Consider the following 23,566-nt stretch of genomic DNA (forward strand, 5'->3'; position numbering starts at 1 on the left):
GTCTAACTTCATTTGTATCACTCTAGAATAAAATTATGAAGTTCAAAGTGGGTGAAAGAATATTTTATGGACATTGAGTGAGAATCTGAGTGTATATACTGGACACTCTAACATGCAGTCCTCGCTTTAATTTCATAACCACAGGGAAGGGGGTTTTAGTCCCATTTTACAGATGGGTAAACTCAGACTCAAATAATTTAAATAACTTGCTCAAGTCATGGTGCTGGGATTCAAACCCGTGCCATTTCTACCGTACTATGCTATTTCTTTAAAGAAACAAAACACTCAAAGAACCACAGTGGCATCTGGCAAACATAAAAATTTCTCATCTGCAATGCTAATACAGAATAACAACATTTCAGCATTCATAATTTCTGTTAGCGTTTTTAGTCTAATGGCTACAAGTTTAGAAATCTCCTCAAATAAAAACCTCATGCAAATATGGGAAGTGAGGGTTGGTGCTTTATGCCCAGTACAGGACCCAACCTACTATAGTGATGTCAAGATATATCCCATTGACACATTTTTGGATGTTTGCATCTCTGCATAAAAACCATTTTAAGCAAAGACAGTACATTTTATGGAGGTACAAGTGTGTCTCCTACCTTATCAACATTCATTCGCTTAAACGATGCTTGCAGAAGCTTAAAATTGTGAATGTACTCATGTTCCAACTTCGCTTGAAATTTTACTTTCTTCAAACTAATGCAGCCAGGAAAGAGCATGTCCATGAACTGGCAGTAGGCTGCTCCTGGAAAGAGACAAGAAAAGGACCAGTGTGAGTCTGACTGTACCACGTGCGACTGAGGGTTGCTGGGCAGGAGGGAGCTGGGAGCCCAGAGCCCTCAGCCCTCCTGCCGTGTGTGCTCCTCTCCTCATTGCACCCACATCTCCTCATCCACCAGGGGAGGGTGCTGGTGGGCAGGGACGTGCCTTGATGCAGCTCCTGCCACTTCCCCATCCCTAACCACTGTGGTACCGACGCTGTTCACCAGAGCATCACCAGATTCCACAAACAGTGAACAGAACTTCATTCTTCAACATCAAGGAAATCAGCATATGAACAACTCTTCTTAGCTTCTATCAGAAAAAAAAGGAACATATTTTTCCTTCCATCTAGCTGCTACTGGCTCCAAATCATTAAAATACATAAGAGAAAAATAGCAGAAAATTTCAACATGAGCAAACTACATGAAATATGGAGCTCAAAAAAATATGCATACGCCGCCCGAGCTGTTTTATGTCCACCCTGCAAAGTGACTGAGGTGAAACCGTTTAACGAAGCCAACTAACAACAAGAACAGTTGTATACCGATTTAATTTCAGTCCAGAGCAATGAGGTTCCTATATTAACGTGAAGGATGGAGACATGGAGACTCTGAAACTTACAGAAGTTCAGAGTCATGCCATTTATGACTGAGAAATAAAAATAACAGACATGTTCAATGAGTTCCCTGAGGAAACAGTCATAGAAAAAGGGATATTAGTAAGTCTTTCATATATATATATATATAAAAATTTTATGCAGATCTCTTAGATCATAACAATATCAACTAGAAAATCCCAGGAAGGTCATACACATCGACTCACAAAGGCTAAAGGCATTTAGAAATTCCAAGCCAGAATGATTATTTTTCTTTTACAAGTAGGAAAAGCAATTGAGTGGTGAGAATGGAACAAATGGCCATTTCTGTGTTCTTTCTTTCTTTGCTTCTCCAGATCTCTTGGTCTGTTTCCGTAACGTGTCAACGATATGCCTTTCTGAACGTAAAGGGCTCTCCTCCATCCTTCGGTATCAAGGTTTCTGTGAGGAGCCTTTCATTCTGTTTGGGCGACTCACCTTTACACAGGAAGAGCCCACTTGGTCTCTTATGTCAAATAGATGTTGAGCATCCTTTACTGAGATAGGAATCCCAGGAAAGAGGGAACCAGATATTAAGAATCTAAAGGCTGCTACAACAGGAAATGGTGGGGCAACTCATTATTTGTAGGCAAGAGTATAAAGTGATGAAATATAGGCCACAATAAACATTACCTCCAGAATCCTTATATCTGTGATGCTTCCTTTAGATGCCAATACCCTAAGTACAAACTGGTACTTTTGTAGTCAAGCAGATGGGTTCTCTTAAAAACAAGACAAAATAAAACAAACCAAAACAAAAAACACTGGAGGAGGTGAGAGAAGCATCAATCTTGGGGGGCATTCTTACAGCCATCATCCAATTATTCAGGTCCTCCTTTTGAAGCGCCACCAGATGGAGCCAATACCAAAAGCCATTCAACATGATTTTTATACAGATGGGGGTGTCTACACACAAGTGTCTCATTACCTGCTCTTTAAAGAGTTATTTTCACTTTTGTAGTGGTTAGCATAAAATTTACTTATGGAGACACCGGTATCTATGTGTTCGTACAAATCCAGCAAGCAAATCTTCCAAATTTAAAAAGCAATAACAGCTTTTGAAACAAACAAAAAAACCCCCACCAAACTTGAATACAGAGCGTGAAGGAAGAAATGAAAAATCATCTCTGGTCTCATCATCCAGAGAAAACCACTGTTAATATTCTGGCATATAACATTCTATTTTTTAAAAAATTTAACAGACCATGGTTCCCTTTCTGGATCATTAAATATTCGCTACTGACATTTTTAATGGCCTTCTGATTTTTATATCATGCTTAGCAACTTTCCCAAGCCAAGATTACATAAATATTCATGTGTATTTTCCTTAAGTACTTTTATGGTCTCAAGTTTCACATTTACATTCTGAATAGACGTGGAATTTATTTTGGCCTATGATATAAAGGACGGTTCTAATTTTAGTTATTCCAAATGTTAGTGGAAATTTTTGGCTCCCCAGCATTTGGACACCTTCCTATCTGACTTGATGCACCAGGGCCCTGCCTCTCACCACAGTACCGAAAGTGGGCAGATATCCCTTTCCCAACACCCAGGGTAAGATGCAGGCCTGTGACCTAGGCTCTGCCTTTGGATGCTCTTGCCCGGGTCTCAGAGTCTTAAGGGAGTGAGTGAAACATGTAGGGATCATTAGAATTTGGTCATGGTGGCAGCAGTGGGATCTAGCAGATGCTTCAGGAGCACAGCAGCATCCTAACCATCCTAGTCCAGTGGCTCAAGGGAGGATCTATTCCTAGTTTCTTCACATCTTTTGGATGCTGTCACCTTCTGAGCTTGGTTCCCCACTGACTGTGAGAGCTGCCCAATGTGATTTCTGTAAATCTGTCTCTGCTTAAAGTTGCCAGAATTATTTTCTGCTATTTTCAACCACAATTGCTGACTAAGAAAGTTAGCTAGGTGTTGAACACCATAATTTCATAGATAATCTATACTTTTCCCACTGAGGAATCACTAATTTTACTCTCTCTCTGACTTTCCAAATACATGCATTTAAAGTGTCTTCAAGGTTTTTTTTTGGGGGGGGGCAGGTCCTGTCCCCATGATAGTTTCACAGTCTTCATTATTTAAATACATATATAATATGTATTACTATCTGTAGAATAATTTCTCCTCTCCTTTTTCTCAAAATTTTCTTAAATTCTGTCATGCATTCATTCTTTCCATTATAATTTTGAATTATAATGGCATGAAGAAACTAGATCTTCATTCATGGCATGAAGAAACTAGATCTTAAAAATTTAGTCATTTATTGAGATAGCCTCATCCACCAGAGGGCAGACAGCAGAAGCAAGAAGAACTACAATCCAGCAGCCTGTGGAAAGAAAACCACATTGACAGAAAGACAGACAAAATGAAAAGACAGAGGGCTACGTACCAGATGAAGGAACAAGATAAAACCCCAGAAAAACAATTAAACGAAGTGGAGATAAACAACCCTCCAGAAAAATAGTTCAGAATAATGATAGTAAAGATGATCCAGGACCTAGGGAAAAGAATGGAGGCAAAGATGGAGAAAATGAAAGAAAGGTTTAACAAAGACCTAGAAGAATTAAAGAACAAACAAAGAGAGATGAACAATACAATAACTGAAATGAAAGATACACTAGAAGGAATCAATAGCAGAATAACTGAGGCAGAAGAATGGATAAGTGTCCTGGAAGACAGAATGGTGGAATACACTGCCGCAGAACAGAAAAAGGAAAAATAATGAAAAGAAATGAAGACAGCCTAAGAGACCTCTGGGACAATATTAAATGCACCAACATTCACATTGTAGGGGTCCCAGAAGGAGAAGAGAGAGAGAAAGGACCAGAGAAAATATATGAAGAGATGATAGTTGAAAACATCACTAACATGGGAAAGGAAATAGCCACCCAAGTCCAGGAAGTGCAGAGTCCCAGGCAGGATAAAGCCAAGGAGAAATACAACGAGACACATAGTAATAAAATTGACAAAAATTAAAGACAAAGAAAAATTATTAAAAGCAACAAGGGAAAAACAACAAATAACATATAAGGGAACTCCCATAACGTTAACAGCTGATTTCTCAGCAGAAATTCTGCAAGCCAGAAGGGAGTGGCATGATATATTTAAAGTGATGAAAGGGAAGAACCTACAACCAAGATTACTCTACCCAGCAAGGATCTCATTCAGGTTCAACAGAGAAATCAAAAGCTTTACAGACAAGCAAAAGCTAAGAGAATTCAGCACCACCAAACCAGCTCTACAACAAATGCTAAAGGAACTTCTCTAAGTGGGAAACACAAGAGAAGAAAAGGACCTACAAAAACTAACCCAAAACATTTAAGAAAATGGTAGCAGGAATATACATATCGATAATTACCTTAAATGTGAATGAATTAAATGCTCCAACCAAAAGACACAGGCTCACTGAATGGATACAAAAACAAAACCCATATATATGCTGTCTATAAGACACCCACTTCGGACCCAGGGACAAATACAGACTGAAAGTGAGGGGACGGAAAAGATATTCCATGCAAATAGAAATGAAAAGAAAGCTGGAGTAGCAATACTCATATCAGATAAAATAGACTTTAAAATAAAGAATGTTACAAGAGACAAGGAAGGACACTACTAATGATCAAAGGATCAATTCAAGAAGAGGATAAAACAATTATAAATATATATGCACCCAATATAGGAGCAGCTCAATACATAAGGCAACTGCTAACAGCTATAAAAGAGGAAATCGACAGTAACACAGTAATAGTGGGGGACTTTAACACCTCACTTACACCAACAGACAGATAATTCAGAAGAAAATTAATAAGGAAACACAAGCTTTAAATGACACAATGGACCAGATAGATTTAACTGATATTTATAGGACATTCCATCCAAAAACAGCAGATTACACTTTCTTCTCAAGTGCACATGTAACATTCTCTAGGAGAACGTACACACATCTTGGTTCACAAATCAAGCCTCAGTAAACTGAAGAAAACTGAAATCATATCAAGTATCTTTTCTGAACACAGCGCTATGAGGTTAGAAATCAATTACAGGGAAAAATAACATAAAAAACACAAACACATGGAGGCTAAACAATACGTTACTAAATAACCAAGAGATCACTAAAGAAATCAAAGAGGAAATAAAAAAATACCTAGAGACAAATGACAATGAAAACACGATGACCCAAAACCTATGGGATGCAGCAAAAGCAGTTCTAAGAGGGAAGTTTATAGCAATACAATCCTACCTCAAGAAAGAAGGAAAATCTCAAATAAACAATCTAACCGTACACCTAAAGGAAGTAGAGAAAAAAGAACAAACAAAACCCAAAGTTAGTAGAAGGAAAGAATCATAAAGATCAGAGCAGAAATAAATGAAATAGAAACAGAAAACAATAGCAAAGATCAATAAAACTAAAAGCTGGTTCTTTGAGAAGATAAACAAAATTGATAAACCTTTAGCCAGACTCATCAGGAAAAAGAAGGAGAGGACTCAAATCAATAAACTTAGAAAAGAAAAAGGAGAAGTTACAACAGACAACGCAGAAATACAAAGCATCGTAAGAGACTACTACAAGCAACACTAAGCCAATAAAATGGACAACCTGGAAGACACGAACAAACTCTTAGAAAGGTATAACCTTCCAAGACTGAACCAGGAAGAAACAGAAAACATGAACAGACCAATCACAAGTAATGAAATTGAAACCATGATTAAAAACCTTCCAACAAACAAAACTCCAGTACCAGATGGCTCCACAGGTGAATTCTACCCAACATTTAAAGAGCTAACACCCATCCTTCTCAAACTCTTCCAAAAAACTGCAGACGAAGGAACACTCCCAAACTCATTCTACAAGGTCACCGTCACCCTGATATCAAAACCAGACAAAGATACTACAAAAAAAAGAGAATTACAGACCAATATCACTGATGAATATAGATGCAAAAATCCTCAACAAAATACCAGCAAACAGAATCCAAATACACATTAAAAGGATCATACACCATGAATAAGTGGGATTTATCCCAGGGATACAAGGATTCTTCAATATACGCAAATCAATCAACGTGATACACCATATTAACAAACTGAAGAATAAAAACCATATGATCATCTCAGTAGATGCAGAAAAAGCTTTTGACAAAATTCAACACCCATTTATGATAATAACTCCCCAGAAAGTGGGCACAGAGGGAACCTACCTCAACATAATCAAGGCCATATATGACAAACCCACAGCAAACATCATTCTCAATGGTGAAAAACTGAAAGCATTTCCTCTAAGATCAGGAAAAGACAAGGATGTCCACTCTCACCACTATTATTCAACATAGTTTTGGAAGTCCTAGCCACAGCAATCAGAGAAGAAAAAGAAATAAAAGGAATACAAATTGGAAAAGAAGAAATAAAACTGTCACTGTTTGCACATGACATGATACTATACATAGACAATCCTAAAGATGCCATCAGAAAACTACTAGAGCCAATCAATGAATCTGGTAAAGTTGCAGGATACAAAATTAATGCACAGAAATCTCTTGCATTCCTATACACTAACAACAAAAGATCAGAAAGAGAAATTAAGGAAACAATCCCATTCACCATTGCAACAAAAAGAATAAAATACCTAGGAATAAATCCACCTAAGGAGGTAAAAGACCTCTACTAGAAAACTATAAGACACTGATGAAAGAAATCAAAGATGACACAGATGGAGAGACACATACCATGTTCTTGCACTGGAAGAATCAATATTGTGAAAATGACTATACTACCCAAAGCAATCTACGGATTCAATGCAACCCCTATCAAATTACCAATGGCATTTTTTACAGAACTAGAACAAAAAATCTTAAAATTTGTATGGAGACACAAAAGACCCTGAAGAGCCAAAGCAGTCTTGAGGGGAAAAAACGGAGCCGGAGGAATCAGACTCCCTGACTTCAGACTATATTACAAAGCTACAGTAATCAAGACAATATGGTACTGGCAGAAAAACAGAAATGTAGATCAATGGAACAGGATTGAAAGCTCAGAATAAACTCATGCACATATGGTCACCTTATCTTTGATAAAAGAGGCAAGAATATACAATGGAGAAAAGACAGCCTCTTCAATAAGTAGTGCTGGAAAAACTGGACAGCTACATGTAAAAGAATTAAATCAGAACACTCCCTAACACCATACACAAAAATAAACTCAAAATGGATTCAAGACCTAAAAGTAAGACCGGACACTATAAAACTCTTAGAGGAAAACATAGGAAGAACACTCTGACATAAATCACAGCAAGATCTCTTTTGACCCACCTCCTAGACTAATGGAAATAAATACAAAAATAAACAAATGGGACCTAATGAAACTTAAAAGCTTTTGCACAGCAAAGGAAACTATAAACAAGATGAAAGACAATGCTCAGAATGGGAGAAAATATTTGCAAATGAATCAACAGACAAAGGATTAATCTCCAAAGTATATAAACAGCTCAGGCAGCTCAACATTAAAAAAACAAACAATGCAATCAATAAATGGACAGAAGATCTACACAGACATTTCTCAAAAGAAGACATACAGATGGCCAAGAGGCACATGAAAAGATGCTCAACATCACTAATTATTAGAGAAATGCATATCCAAACTACAATGAGGTATCACCTCACAGCAGTTAGAATGGGCATCATAGAAAATCTACAAACAACAAATGCTGGAGAGGGTGTGGAGAAAAGGGAACCCTCTTGCACTGTTGGTGGGAATGTAAATTGATAGTAGCCATTATAGAGAACAGTATGGAGGTTCCTCAAAAAAATAAAATAGAATCATCGAATGACCCAGCAATCCCACTACTGGGCATATATCCTGAGAAAACCATAATTCAAAATGACACATGCACCCCAATGTTCATTGCAGCTCTATTTACAATAGCCAGGTCATGGAAGCAACCTAAATACCCATCAACAGACGAATGGATAAAGATGTGGTACATATATACAATGGAATATTACTCAGCCATGAAAAGGAATGAAATGGGGTCATTTGCAGAGATGTGGATGGACCTAGAGACTGTCATACAGATTGAAGTAAGTCAGAAAGAGAAAAAGTAATATCGAATATTAACACATATATGTGAAATCTAGAAAAATGGTACAGATGAACCAGTTTACAAGGCAGAGACAGAGATGTAGAGACAGAGATGTAGAGATAGAGACAGAGATGTAGAGAACAAACGTATGGACACCAAGGCGGGGAAAGCAGGGTCGGCAGGGGGTGGTGGGATGAATTGGGAGGTTGGGCTTGACATATATACACTAATATGTATAAAATAGATAACTATTAAGAACCTGCTGTTTAAAAAAATAAATTCAAAAAAATTTAATCATTTATTATGTAATGATAGAGGTTTATTGAAATATAATTCATATACCATAAAGTTCAATCTTTTAAAGTTTATAATTCAGTGGTTTTTAATATATTCACAGAATCATGCACCTATCACCACTCTCTAATTCCAGAAGATTCTCATTAGCCCCCCCCCTCCCCAAACAAACCCCATACATATTAGCAGCCACTCTTGATTCTCTCCTCCCACCGGACCCTGGTAACCACTAATCTATTTTCTGTCTCTACAGATTTACTTATTTTGGCCATTTCATATAAATGCAATCATAAAATACGTGGCCTTTGTGTCTAGTTTCACTCACTTAGCAAAATCTTTCCCAGGTTCATCCATGTTGTGGCACATATCAGAACGTCATATTCCTTTTTATGGCTGAATAATATTCCATTGTATGAATGTAACACATTTTATTGATTGAATCATCAGTTGATGAACATTTGAGTTGTTTTCACTCTGGGGCTATTATTAGCAATGCTGCTATAAACATTCATGCAGATGATTTTGTGTGAACCTAATTTTCAATTCTCTTGGGATATACCTAGGAGTGGAAAATGGTACCACTGTGTTTTAACATTTTGAGGAACTGCCAGACTGTTTTCCAAAGCAGGTGCTCCATTTCACACTCCCACCAGCAACATATGAGGGTTCAAGTTTCTCCAGATCTTCACCAACACTTGTGTTTTTGATTCTAGCCATCTTAGTGTGTGTAAATTTTGATTTGATTTCCCTAATGGCTAATGATGTTGAACACCTTTTTCATATGCTTTTTTACCATTTGTATAACTTCTTTGGAGAAATGTTTATGCAAATCCTTTGCCCATTTTTAAAGTGGGTTAAATGCCTTTTTGTTGGTGAGTTATTAAGAGTTCTTTCTACATTTCGGATACAGGTCGCTTATCAGATATCTGATTTGCAAATATCTTCTCCTGTTCTGTGGACTGTCTTTTTCTTGATGGTATCCTTTGAAGCACAAAACCTTTTCATTTTGATGAAAACTTTAACCATTTTTTCTTTTGTTACTTGGCTTTCGTCACATCTAAGAAACCACTGCGTAATCCAAATGCATAATGATTTCACTTACATTTCTTCTAAAAGTTGTACAGTTTAGTTCTTACATTAAGGTCAATGATCCATTTTCAGTTATTTCTTCTATATGGTGTGAGGTTTGGATCCAAACTTCATTATTTTGCATGTGACCATTCAGTTATCCCAGCACCATTTAATTATCTTGGCACTCTTGTTAAAATCAATTCATTATAAATATATGGGTTTATTTCTGGACTCTCAGTTCTATTCCATCTATACACCTATCCTTGGGCCAGTAACACTGTCTTGATTACCGCAGGTCTGTAGTCAGTTTTGAAATCAAAAGTAGAAGTCCTGGAACTTTGTTCTTCCATTTGAAGATTGTTTCAGCTATTCTGGGTCCCACGAATTTACCTATTAATCTCAGAATCAGCTTGTCAATTGTCAATCAGCTTGTCAAAAGGTAGTTGACTACTTCTGCATCTCTATTCCTGCCCTGCAAATAGGTTCATCTGTACCATTTTTCTAGATTCAACACGGACACGGGGTGGGAGGGAAGGGGCGAATGGGATGAAATGGGAGATAGGAATTGACATATATACACTACCATGTGTAAAACAGATAGCTAGTGGGAACCTGCGGTATAGCACAGGGAGCTCAGCTTGCTGCTCTGTGGTGACCTAGATGGCTGGGATGGGGGGTGGGGTGGAAGGGAGGTCCAAGAAGGAGGGGATATATGTATACATATAGCTGATTCACTTTGTTGTACAGCAGACACTAACACAACATTGTAAAGCAACTATACCCCAATTAAAAAAAGAAAAAGAAAAAAAAAACACAGAATGTTCTTTGTGGGGAAAAAAAAAGTAGGTGAGATTTTGACAGGGACTGAATTGAATCTAGAGATTAATCTCGGGAGTACTGCCATCTTAATAACATAAAGTTTTCCAATCCACGAACATGAGATATCTTTCCACTTAAGTTCCTCCAATGATATTTTAAAGTTTTTAGTATATAAGTCTTATACTTCTTTGTTAAATTTATTCCTATTATATTCTCTTTAATGCTACTTTAAGTGGAATTGTACTCTTAATTTTATTTTTGGATAGTTAATTAATGTTAATAAGGTTGATTTTGGGGTACTGATCTTGTATCCACCAACCCTGCTTAACTGACTTATTAGTCGTAATAGTTTTTTGTTGGTTCCTTAGGATTTCTACATACAAGATCATGGCTCTGCAAACAGAGATAGTTTTACTTCTTTCTTTCTAAGCTGAATGCCTCATTTCTTTTTCTTGCCCAATTGCCCTGGCCAGAACCTCTAGTAAAATGTTGAATAGAAGTGCCAGGAGTGGACATCCTGTCCCGTTCCTTGTCTTAGTGGGGAAGCATCTATTCACTGCTAAGTATGATGATAGCTATGGGTTTTTCATAGATAGCATTATTATCACACTGAGGAAGTTTCCTTCTATTCCTAGTTTTAGTGTTTTTAATCATGAAAGGGTATTGAATTTTGTCAAATGCTTCTTTAAATATCCACTGAGAGTATCATGTGGCTTTTGTCCTTTATTCTATTAATATGGTGTATAACACTGATTGCTTTTCATATGTTAAGACAACCTTGCATTAATCCTATTTGATCATGGTGCATAATCCTTTTTATATGTTGCTGGATTTATTCTGCTAGTATTTTGTTGAGGACTTTTACGTCTATATTCATAAGAGATACTGGTCTATAGTTTTCTTGTGATGTCTTTGTTTGTTTGTTTGTTTTGGGCCACTCTGTGCCACATGTGGGATCTTAGTTCCCTAACCAGGGATCGAGCCCATGCCACCTGCATTGGAAGCATGGAGTCTTAACCAATGGACCGCCAGGGAAGTCCCTGGTTTTGTTATCAGGGTAATATTGGCCTCACAGAATGAGTTGTAAAGTGTTCCCCTCTCTTTTGCTTTTTGGAAGAGTTTTTAAAGGATTGGTGTTGGTTTTTCTTTAAATATTTGGTAGAATTCACTATTAAGTTATTTGGGCCTGGGCTTTTCTTTGTGGAAATTTGTATTGCAATTACTAATTCAATCTCTTGTTTTATAGGTCTATTCAGAATTTCTATTTAAGTAGTTTATGTCTTTCTAGGTATTTATCCATTTCATCTAGATTACTGAAAATTATTGATTTTTAAACATTTACTTCTATTGTTACAGAGTTATTACTCATGAGTGCTAATAAATTTCCAGTTATGTCTCTGGTTTTCTAGGGCCAAATCAATGCAGAAAGTAATGCCTTTGTTATACCATATATACATGTATATGGTATACAAAAAATATGTACCAACTACCTTTCCAACCACCATGGAGATAATAAAAATGGTTTCCTTCTTTGATTAATATGATCAGTCATAATCATTGATTTCCTAATGTTGAATCATCTTTGCATTCTTAGACTAGTCCTACTTGGTAATGTTTACAAAGTCTTCATTACAGTGCTGGTTTAGATTTGCAAACTCATAAGTGAGACTGTGTGCAACATTTATTGTGTGCTTTTGTCTTATTTTCTTATGGCTCTTTTAAGTTTAAAAAATAAATATAAAATATGGGAGGGACTTCCCTGGTGGTGCAGTGGTTGGGAATCCGCCTGCCAATGCAGGGGACACAGGTTCGAGCCCTGGTCCGGGAAGATCCCACATGCCGTGGAGCAACTAAGCCCATGTGCCACAACTACTGAGCCTGCGCTCTAGAGTCCACGAGCCACAACTACTGAGCCTGCATGCCACAACTACTGAAGCCCACGCGCCTAGAGCCCGTGCTCCGCAACAAGAAAAGCCACCACAATGAGAAGCCCACACACCGCAATGAAGAGTAGCCCCCACTCACCGCAACTAGAGAAAGCCTGCACGCAGCAACGAAGACCCAACGCAGCCAAAAATACATAAATAAGTAAATAAATAAATAAATTTAAAAAAATTAAATAAAAACTTGAGTGCTAAAGTTAAAAAAAATTTTGATTAGAATCCTAACTGCACAACTTGCTACCTGTATGTCCTGGGCTTTTCACACCTTCCCTATGCATTTCAGAGCCCCATGAGCATCAAATAAGCTGACTAATTTTTTCAATAAACAATGAAGAAAGGGTGGATCACATTAAGATTTCCAGTAAATGGTATGTTATATGATCATTTAGGTATAATATCGTATGCCATCTTCTAGAGTCAAAGGAGCCTCTGAGAATTTTTAAGAATTATCTTATTGACTTTGTGAACTATGCTAAAGATTTCTTGCTATTGCCTCTGGTTATGTCCATTTGGGTATTTTCAACTTCCATTCCTCAAATATCTAGTGCTTAAAGAGACATCAGGAAAAGGATACCTTGACATTAATTTTTGCTACTAAGAACATCATCAGTGGTTCTTGCAGAGCAGGAAACCACACTCAGGCATAACCTGAACAAGGCTGCCATGTTCTGATTCCCATCAAAGGTCGACCCGCCACCTCTTCTCTGGATCACGTCTCCCCTCCCATTCTCGTTGATGTCATTCCTGCAACTATCCTCACTCTCTCTTGCAATGTCAATTTCTTTCCACAGGGACTGTTCTTAACATGTGCAAACATGCTCTAGTATCATGTGACTGACAAAATAAGATTAAAAAGCTTCCTTAACTCCACATGATCCATTAGCTATTATGCTATTTATCTCCTCCTATACACAGCAAAACTTGACAAAACTGTCTATTTCCATTGTTTCATCTACCATTCAAATCAGTTCTGTTGTCTTCCAATCTTACCCTGTTCTGGTCAAGGCCACCAATAGCTTCTCTGTTACTGAATCTAACAGTCACTTTTCTTTCTTCATCCAACTCAACCTCTGAATAGTATTTGGCTCTGGTGACCACTCCCTCCTTGAAATTCTGTATTTTATTCCTTAACTAGACAAAATGGGTACCAACTAACTTGAAAATTCAGGAATCACTGCCATTGTCCTGAAAGTCTAGCCAGCCACAAATTAGAATGCTCCTCATTGAGAGGTGTAGAGATTTTGGGGTCATTTCATTAATCTCGCAATAATGTGGGCCTACATTTTACACAGATCCCACTTTCATCGAATTATGCCAAGGCTGCCGTTATTCATGTACTGCCCCTTGCTAAGGATTCCACAGTGGTTCCTATGAAACCACTACAAAATCCAAACTCCTTCCCTGGCCTGCAGTGTCCTGTGACCAGGCCTCTGTCCACCTCTCCCTGGAAGCTCCTTTCACACTGGCTTCCTTGTTACTCCATGTTCTTGCTATTCAGATCAAGGCTTGGACGTCACTTCCTCAGAGAGGTCCTTCCTGACCATCTGAAGTCACCCGCCAGTTACTCTACCACCTCATCTAGTTTTATGTCTAGTATTTTACTGTTAACTCATATGTTGGTTTGTGGTTTACTGCCCCCCTCACTGGAATGTAGGTTTCAAGAGAGTCTGCACTTTAATCGATCTTGGTCCCCTCTGTATCCAAGCCTTTACTGCAGTACCTGCCATAGTGTGGGCTTCAATAAACATCCGGTTAATGAATGGAGGTCTACAAGTTGTGTAGCAGTTGAACCACAACAAGAGATGGTAAATGATAAAATTCTAATGTTACCAAAGCCCCAAATATGAGGTATTCCTGGAAGAGTTGCTACATATTCTTTTAAAAATTGATGGGGTATGAATACATTAAAAACAGAACAAAATAAAACAAACAAACAAAAACCTAACCAAAACAAGAGCCACTCTGGAAATCAGTCTTCGGTAAAGTGAAAAATAAGCTTCAAAAGGCAAAATATTAGATATCACACCAAAGTAGAAGCATTCCAAATTGTAGGGTGTTGTGTTCACCAAGAGATTAACTATGATGGGCTATGCTCTAAGCCTATCAGCTCAAGGTGCTACTGCAGTTATGAAGGTCAGCAAGATTCTGGAAATAATCAGGAAATGAGTAGAAAAAGGGAAAAGATTCTGTCTTTGTACAGGGCCATGCTATGCCTGTGCCTATAGTCCTAAGGATGGTTTCAGTTGTTATATATCAAAAGTGACATAATGGAGCTGAAAAACTTGGGGATAGGAATCTAAAAGGAACAGTTGGGGCACTGTATAAAGGCAGAACTCAAAAATGAATCTCCACACTCAAAAGATTTGAGGACGTATGATTTCCGTGTATGAAATCATGAAAAGCATGAGAAGACAAATCATCTCATTTTTACCAGATCCCAGGACCTCAGGAGAAGAATATCAGGATAAACTGACATTTTTAAAAGGAAAATTTCAGATAACAAAAGGGAAAGGAAATATTACTTTATAAGTTTATGGACTGCATTATGGCAAGAAATATAAGAAATGAAAACACCTACATTTGTATAAAATCTATTAAAGCTTCCATATCTATTTTACACATTCTGAACCCCACAGAGATAAGTATTTTTAATTATCATCATCCTATTTTAGAGACTTGGGAACAGGCTCAGAAAGTCATTCAGCTAACAAAAGTAACAAAAGTAGAATTTACACTTTATTCTGAACTCCAGTTAAAATTTTTTTTTCTTCTTCTCTATGCTGCTTCTAGGGATTATAAAATTTTAGGGTTCAAAGAGAGTTTAGAAAATTTGCTAGATTAGAATTTTATAAGGAGTCACAAAGGAAACTGCAAGAGAACATATGAACCTTTCAGACTGACAGGAGGAGTGTCAGCCATACGTTTCCTCCTCATAGAACAATCCTGGGCTAGACAGATAGCTCATTAATCTGCTCCAAGGTCATGGTTTTATATTTTAGTATATATACTCATAATAACTTTATTTTACATATATAGTGTATATGTGTAAATATAATAAGCACATCCTTTCTCAATAATATATTACTATTCACTTTGTTGTACACCTGTAACTAATACAACATTGTAAGTCAACTATACTCCAATAAAAATTAAAATAAATAACATTCTATATTCCTTGAAAAAAAATATATTACTGCTGTCAAGATTTCACAGTACTCTCCCAGAAGTGGGACACAATCTGTGGAGAAGATATCAAGCTATTTTGGGTTCAGCCACGAACCGCTACTCAAATTGCCCATCTGATTTTCTCCCAGGCCAAATAAAACAAACAGCAGCCCTTATACAGAAAAGCCTATGTCACTGAGGTCTTCAGTTACTACTTTTCTACAATCTTACTTGGTACCGATGAAGGGTCAGAAGAAAAGAACGACAACGTCTATTCACTGGACACATCTATGCCATTATACCTTTAATTACAGAAATCATTACAGGCAAACAACTTTTTAAAAAGCTTATTCTCTCAAACTAATATCAGTGAGGACCAGGCAGGGAGCGGGAAGGATAGAGAACCAGACTGTCGGAACTTGGATCTAAGCCCCAATCATCTTGAACGGACTGTGACATGTCATCACACCCTTCTAAGCCAACAGTATTTCTAGCTGCAAAATGTCTGGTCTGGACAGATCTCTAAGCTCTAAAATTAGATGATTCTCTAATTCAAAGTCCATCACCAACTTGTCTTTTAAGGGATACTTGATATTTCTGCTAATTAGGATGCAACAATGTCTTTCATCCTCCCATGACTAAGACTTTTGCCAGCGCGCCTGCTTGTAGCCATCACCGTCCTTTGCCACAGTTGCTGTAAGAGCCAGGAGTACACAGCTGCACCTGGAGGGGTGCTCCCAGGAGCACCCAGTCATGCCCTTCCCAGATTATATCTTCCAGGTACTCCTCTCTGAGCTCTTGATATTAATACACTCAGCAACATAACCATATTTTCTGTCACCTTCAGCAGCTATTAAATATCTTTCCTGTTAGAATATTGTTTTTACACATAATCACAAAATCATTTCAGTTCTGTTTTCGCATTAAGCCCCGTCATTCCTGGAACTGATCTCACTGCAGAACTGCATATGTTACCAAAGCCCAAACCTCATGCTGAAGGCAGTATTTCCCTTTGGGAAATCAGGGCTTCCTAACGAGGAAAGTGAGGCTGCAAAACGCAGGGTTACATATTTCCAACACATCAGCAGAAATCGCTCTACCTACACAAACAGAAGCCTTGAAGAGCTTAATGGCAACTGTGAGATAATAATGCTCTGAAACATTAACATTTTAAAGGAATTTAAAATCCCAAACTTCAACTGCATTTTTCTAATACAACAAAAATATGCTGAAATTGGTAGTAGCGCTGCGCTGTTTTTATAGGCATCTTTCACATTCCTGGCATGAACAGCAGCTTCATAGCTTCAGTTACCACAGTATTATTTAACTCTGTGAAAGTGAACTTAGAACACTGTCTACTTCACCTGCCCCAAGTCACAAATGCAAAAATAAAGATCTGCAGTTCAGAAACATGGTTTCAACTGAGCTTCTTGCCGGGAATTCCCACGGTCCTCAACTGGGCTTCCTACTTCCTCTCACTGCTTGGAGTTATGTCAGAAACTTTTAATTCAAATTTTAAATGAGTCTCAAAGACAAATAGCTTTCAAACCAATTCCTTGAAGAGGAAAAGGAGTTAGAACCAGCAGGAAGATTTCAACTCCCGCAGACCTAGAGACAGAAGGCTTCTGTGGCTTGTGCCGAGTGCTGAAAGCATGCTATCCGTGCCCTTCTCCACACTCAGAGGAAGCTGTCAAAGGACATTTTCATCACCTTTCTTTTATAGAAAAAGAAATAAGCCAGCAATCATTATTCCGGCAGATGGATTTTGAAGAGTATCAGCAGATATATTAAAAATCCTTGTTAAACCACGTGGCTGGGCTTTCATCTGATACATGCCCTCAAGTTTTACTGATTCATATGATATCAAACCTTTTTAAGAATCTTATACGGCTGCAGCAAATTGCAGTTAAAGATACCAATGTTCCCTGTTCACAACCTGCCTTCAAAACCCAGGAGTACTTTTTAAAAAGTAACGTTACCTTTAAATCAGATTTTTATTAAGAAACTTGCAGAACAATGTTAAAAGGGACACCTTCCATAGAGATAATCGATCAGATATTAAGATCAATGTACTGAGTTGATTTAGTGCCTCTTCATCAAAAAATCATGGAAGAATGAAGACTGTTTTCCTCTATCTTTCAATAGGAAATTTCAATGTAGTAAAAATCTACATACCAAATAGCCCTTGATTAAGATTTAGGTACCAATATTTTTATTTAAAAAGTAAATTTTAGAGAAATAATTAGATGATAACAGATAGAAATACATAATACTCAGAACAGAGCTGGTACTTTAAGAGTGGTATTTGTGAAAATAATTTTCATAGAAATTAACTGCAACTCTATCTGTGTTGAAAACTGGAATGCAAAGCACGCTAAAGTCTAACTGGACTGTTTACAGTTGTTTTATTCAACGAAATCATAATTACCCTGTAACTTATCATCTTGCATTTGAGTGCCTTAGGGAAAAATAGAAAACTCCAAATGTGCCTGTGGATGCAGACAAAGATTCAGTCAATTGAAACAAGAAAGAAATGGCAGAAATACGAAATCATCGTATTGGTCTGAAAGATTTCTTTTTAGCTGCTAATTGACGACCCAGAGCTGGGTGTTTGGTTTCACTTCTAGTTTCTAACACCAGTGATTTCCTTTAGGGTAACGCGCTCATCAAATTTTACCCAAACAAGCTGCCTGACATATGCAGCTTCGTACCATAAGATCTGGCTTCTACGTGGGAATCATGAATGAAGGAAGGGGGAGAGGCACTTGGCGCGCAGGCAGGAATGGTGTGCAGGACAAAATGTCACTGGCTCCCAGGGAGTCTGATACCGAAACTGGCAGCGAGACATACCGAAGGCTGAAGGCCTAGAATAGAGCTGAAGTTAGAATTTGGCATTCCAGACAGGGAAGGACAAGGAGGCACCGAAAAGCCTTTATTGTGAAAAACAAGGAAGAAAGGTACATATGAAACCCATTCTGAAGGGGTCAGTTTTCTCATTAGGGTGATCAAAATAGAAAGTTCTATAAAGCTTTAGTATCAGAGGATATAAACAGTTTCTCTGTGTCTCCATTCAGGTATTTTCACACATTTGTTTGTATTACCTCCTCTACTTGAATGGACAAAAAGTTTTTTCTTTAAGTACTGAAATTACATGTGTGACTATGTAAAAATGCAAGATTTAAATTAAGAAAAGCTTGAGGAGAAGGTAAGAATCTGAAAAGATAGATTTCCTATCTAATTTCTGTGGTTACAGGCTAAAGAAACGCCCATCTTTAGGTGGCACAGAGGGATGTCACTTTGTTTATTAATCAATGAAAAACCAATAAACCAACAACTACTTATTGAGGAATATGATTTTACTCTTAAAGGACCAAGGAATTTAGTTTTGAGAGACCAGAGAAACACACATGGAAAAACTAGCAAAAGTACAAAACAACTCTAAGTGTTAACCTATGAGACACAGAAATACTAAAGGAGTTAGTTCAAAAATTCTGCCCAATAAACTCCCCCAAAAGAGTAATCAATATTAACAAATGAAGTCAAGTCAAACTTGCATGGTCATTTCCAGTCCTCAAGGACCTTGACCTCTAATGTTGAGGTTACAGGTACTCAATGACCTTAAGACTTGAAGAGGGAGCACACAGAATTTGTTGAAGGAATGGGCTGGAAGGTGGCATTGGAGATGGTCCTCAAAGGAGGCATTCCAAGCAAAAATGGGGAATTACAACATCTGATGAAAGACGAGTTTGGGCAAATGCAGGCTATGAGTAGGGGAGTCATGGGGGTAGATGCTAGAAAGATGGCTGCAGCCGGACTGTTCAAGGCTTTAAAAGCAGCAGCTTAATTTAATTTGGTAGGTAGTGGGGAACCAATGCTTATTTCTTGGCACAAGTATCTTTAGAGAAGAGTCCTAAATTGTGCCATTTTAAAGCTCCAATTGTAAGAACGTATCTATTTTAGTGACAAATGAGATTACAGATAAGTAAACTAAAGCTGTCCATCTACAGGTGAATGGATAAAGAAAATGTACACACACACACACACACACACACACACACACACACACACACACACAGAGGAATATTACTCAGCCATAAAAAAGAATGAAATAATGCCATTTGCAGTAACATGGATGGACCTAGAGATTATCATACTAAGGGAAGTAAGTCACAAAGATAAATATCATATGATATCACTTATATGTGGAATCTAAAATATGACACAAATGAACTTATTTATGAAACAGAAACAGACTCACAGACATAGAGAACAGACTTGTGGCTGCCAAGGGGGAGGGAAGGATTGGGAGTTTGGGATTAGCAGAGGCAGACTATTACATATAGGATGGATAAACAAGGTCCTACTGTATAGCAGGGAACTATATTCGACATCCTGTGATAAACCATAATGGAAAAGAATATATATAACTGATCACTTCATTGTACAGCAGAAATTAACAGAACACTGTAAGTCAACTATACTTCAATAAAGTTTTTTAAAAAATCCCTAAAGGTTATAAACTTTTCCCAATTTTTCAGGGAATTTCTACTGAATCATTGCTCATATCATTCTATCAATAGTTCTATATGCAGGCCACTATGTGAACTCTGGGTATCATAGCTGATGAAGAGGCTTTTAGTATAGTGGAAGATGCAGTGGTGTGAACTGACCAGCATAAACCCGCAGTCCATTTCTATACTATGGACCACTCGCTCAGGTTGCCTTTTGAATGGCTAAAGTCACTGTCCCTGGGACTGAGAGCTGCAGGGTTCTTCCCAGATCAAAGCCATTTCACCTGCTTTCCAAGGCTTGCAGGTGAGGGTTTCTTCTCTACTGCCACTCCCCATCACATCCAGTCTACTGGCTCTCACCAATACCAGTACCAATACCAATACCATCCCCTATTTTCCAGAGGTAAGCACTCTTCCCCACAGCTCCCTGAGAAGGGGCCTAGAGGCCACAGAAAGCCCAGAAGGCCAGGGGTGGTACCAAAGGAAGCCCCCAGCAATTACAGAGGAACTACCACGTAACATTCATGCAGACTGTGATACCTAAGACAGTATTTTTCTATAAGAAATTGCTTTCTGTATATTTTGCTGGTTAACCCCAGAACACTTTGCTTTTCTAAGCACAATTCTAGTATTAGGAGGAACCCAAATTAGTATGAGGACTGTATAAGTATTTACTTCTAAGATTCAATCACATGATCACAGAATAAACAGAAAGGCTGGAATTTAACTTTAGTTAAAAAAAAAGAACAAAAAAGGCAGGAAAGGAGTTTTTTTTAAACACTGAATTTAAACACAATTATGTGTAATTTTAAAGTTGCCATACACCATGAATTGTCATACAAATGTAATCTAAAAGAAATCATAGTGGAGAAATGACCCTCCTTATGGAGGATGTCAAGAGAAACTGCAGGAAATTGTGCTGTCATGAGTTTCACATTTACATGCTTCTTATTGTCAAATAATTTGGTCATAAGAGCTTATGAGTGTTGATACTTGGATAAGAACAAACTTGCAAGGGAGGGGACAAATAAAGAGAGGTAACTTGCAATCGGCCTGAATTATGTAATGGTTACAGGGTGGAAAAAAATCCAATCTGCGGAGTGATGGTTATTTTAAGGGGTGCCAAGCAATTCAATTCTTCTGTTTCCAGGTATGTAATTCTAACATGCCCAAACATTTGACAGTGACTTCTGACACTCCTTTTTTAACAGTGTTTACATGGCTGATAAACTGTAAATTTAAAACACAATTTGGGAAAAAATAGGTTAGAAAAAATATTTCCTTTTGAAGAACAGCAGAACTCGAAGATGCTTGGCTTCATCATCTCAATTGTGTAGAAACTGGACGGCCTACTACTGCTTCAGGTATTCAGAGCACAGACTGCCCATTCGTGTTATAAGGCCATCTGATGGTGAGACAGGCTGGAGGACCAGGACTTTTTGTTCAGGGTCCTTGCTCCACCTTTGCTTTGCACTGGGGAAAGCTGAGAAAAAGGATCTTGAATGCTCTGGATACAAATGTGTCAAAGGAGAACTTTGGTAGTAAAGGAATGGGTCCTAACTCGGTATAGTCTGTATTGCTTTTCGTACCTAGCTGTATCCCCAGATCCCGGCCCGCCTTCTGACACACTGTAGGCACTCAATAAATATCTGCTGACTTTAGGAATACATAAAGCGATATGTTAGAACATCAAAAAAATATCTGAATAGTACCTTTACTTGAAGTTCCCAACCTTCTCTTCTCAGCCTGAATCTTATCTGTATGAAAAACCTAGTTAGGAGAGCATTTCAATTAAACTCCATTTCATAAATATTTATTGACCATCCACTAAATCTGCATGGCTGTTTGGCCAAAGACCCAAGAAGCTTTTCTAGGCTGACATCATTTCCCCTTTCTTCGAATACTACGGCATTTATTACCTGCCACTTCACTGCCCCCTCTTCTGCTGCCTTGAATCCTAACTTAGGTTTCAGAGTCTCATGTGTGCATGTACGTGCATAAAATGCTGCACCTTCTCTCTGCCTTGATCAGACATTTTCTGCCTAAAATGTCACCTAATTTTCTGCCTAAAATTTGCCACCTTTTACATTTGAACAGAAATTTCTCATTTGTTAAGTTTAGCCCAAACATCACCTCCTCTGTGGAGTTTTTCTGTTCCCAGTGCAGAATTAACTGTTTCACTATAATAGCTACAGAAGCCCCGCAGTAAGTTGGACTTGCATTTTAATTAGTGATCTCTCTTAGCTGACTGCTGGGTAACTCTTTAAGACCGGGGATGGGGTACAATTCATCTCTCTACTGGGCTGGCACAGTGTCCACTATGACTATAAACCACTGGCAGCTCTAGAATTTCCTCTATGGCAAACAGATACGGTAATAAGGGGACAGAACTGGATGGGAGACAGATGACTATTCTTAAATGTTGCACCAGCATGTCCCTTTGTACAAGACTGAGAAAACATCAACTTTTCATATGAAAGGAGTTGGAGAAGTACTGACAGAGGTGCTCAGCACAGCTACAGCAATCCAGGTTCACTGAACAGAATGAAATACGTGGGAAACAGTGATTCCTTGAGTCGTAAATCCTTTGGGGGACCAAGCTGACAACAACGTTATCCTAGAAGATGTTCTTTCTTCTCAGTAGCATAGATATTGAAGAAATGAGGATGTTAATTGTCCTCTAAGGTCCAAGCTTATTAAAATAAGCCTGGGTTCAGCGTGAGGAAAGGGCCACATTCTTGGGCTTCAAATGTGCACGTGTCTCCAAGGAGCCATTATTTTGGTTACTGTTCCACTGACCAGGGATTATCCTGAGAGAACCGAATCGCTGCAGGTGGCAAACTTTCAGAGCCCCCTCATCTTGCTTGGAGGGCAAGAGAGTTTAGAGCAGGAGAGGAAGCAAGAAGAACAGACAGAGAGAAGGGGAGCCTCTTCCCCCACCCACTCTCAGCACGTAGAACTTGATAAGAGCGGGAGCAAATGTATGTTTCTACTAGCATCTCGGCTACCTTTGGTAAGAAAGTTCTTGATGTGATACTAGGTCACAGTGTGCAATCAGCCGAATTACCAGATGTGTCTCATTACCTCAATTAGTAATTTAAAGGGTGGGGATGTGGACTTCTAACTCCTCTGTTCCTAGAGATGTTCAGTGGGCTCCTGATAAGTGGATATGGAAAAAAATCAAAAACGTGCACACGCACACACCCCTCTTCCACATCTACAGCGGCTGCACACACGACGAACAAGGAGAGCGTAAGGCTGTGATCCAGGGAGGCCCCAGCTA

The 23,566-nt window shown here is 38.2% G+C and overlaps 1 protein-coding gene across 6 annotated transcripts in view; it reads right to left on the minus strand.

The window, feature by feature from the left end:
• The window catches only part of MAPRE2 (microtubule associated protein RP/EB family member 2), a 162,365-nt gene that overhangs the window by 37,754 nt on the left and 101,045 nt on the right, over window positions 1-23,566 (minus strand). For all 6 annotated transcript variants that reach the window (XM_067699342.1, XM_067699340.1, XM_067699341.1 and 3 more), the window contains one exon: window positions 606-751. In XM_067699342.1, coding sequence (XP_067555443.1) covers window positions 606-751 — 146 coding nt within the window. The remainder of the gene's footprint in view (window positions 1-605; window positions 752-23,566) is intronic.

This window comes from Pseudorca crassidens, chromosome 12 (genome assembly GCF_039906515.1).
Source record: "Pseudorca crassidens isolate mPseCra1 chromosome 12, mPseCra1.hap1, whole genome shotgun sequence".
Classification (NCBI taxonomy): Eukaryota; Metazoa; Chordata; class Mammalia; order Artiodactyla; family Delphinidae; genus Pseudorca; species Pseudorca crassidens.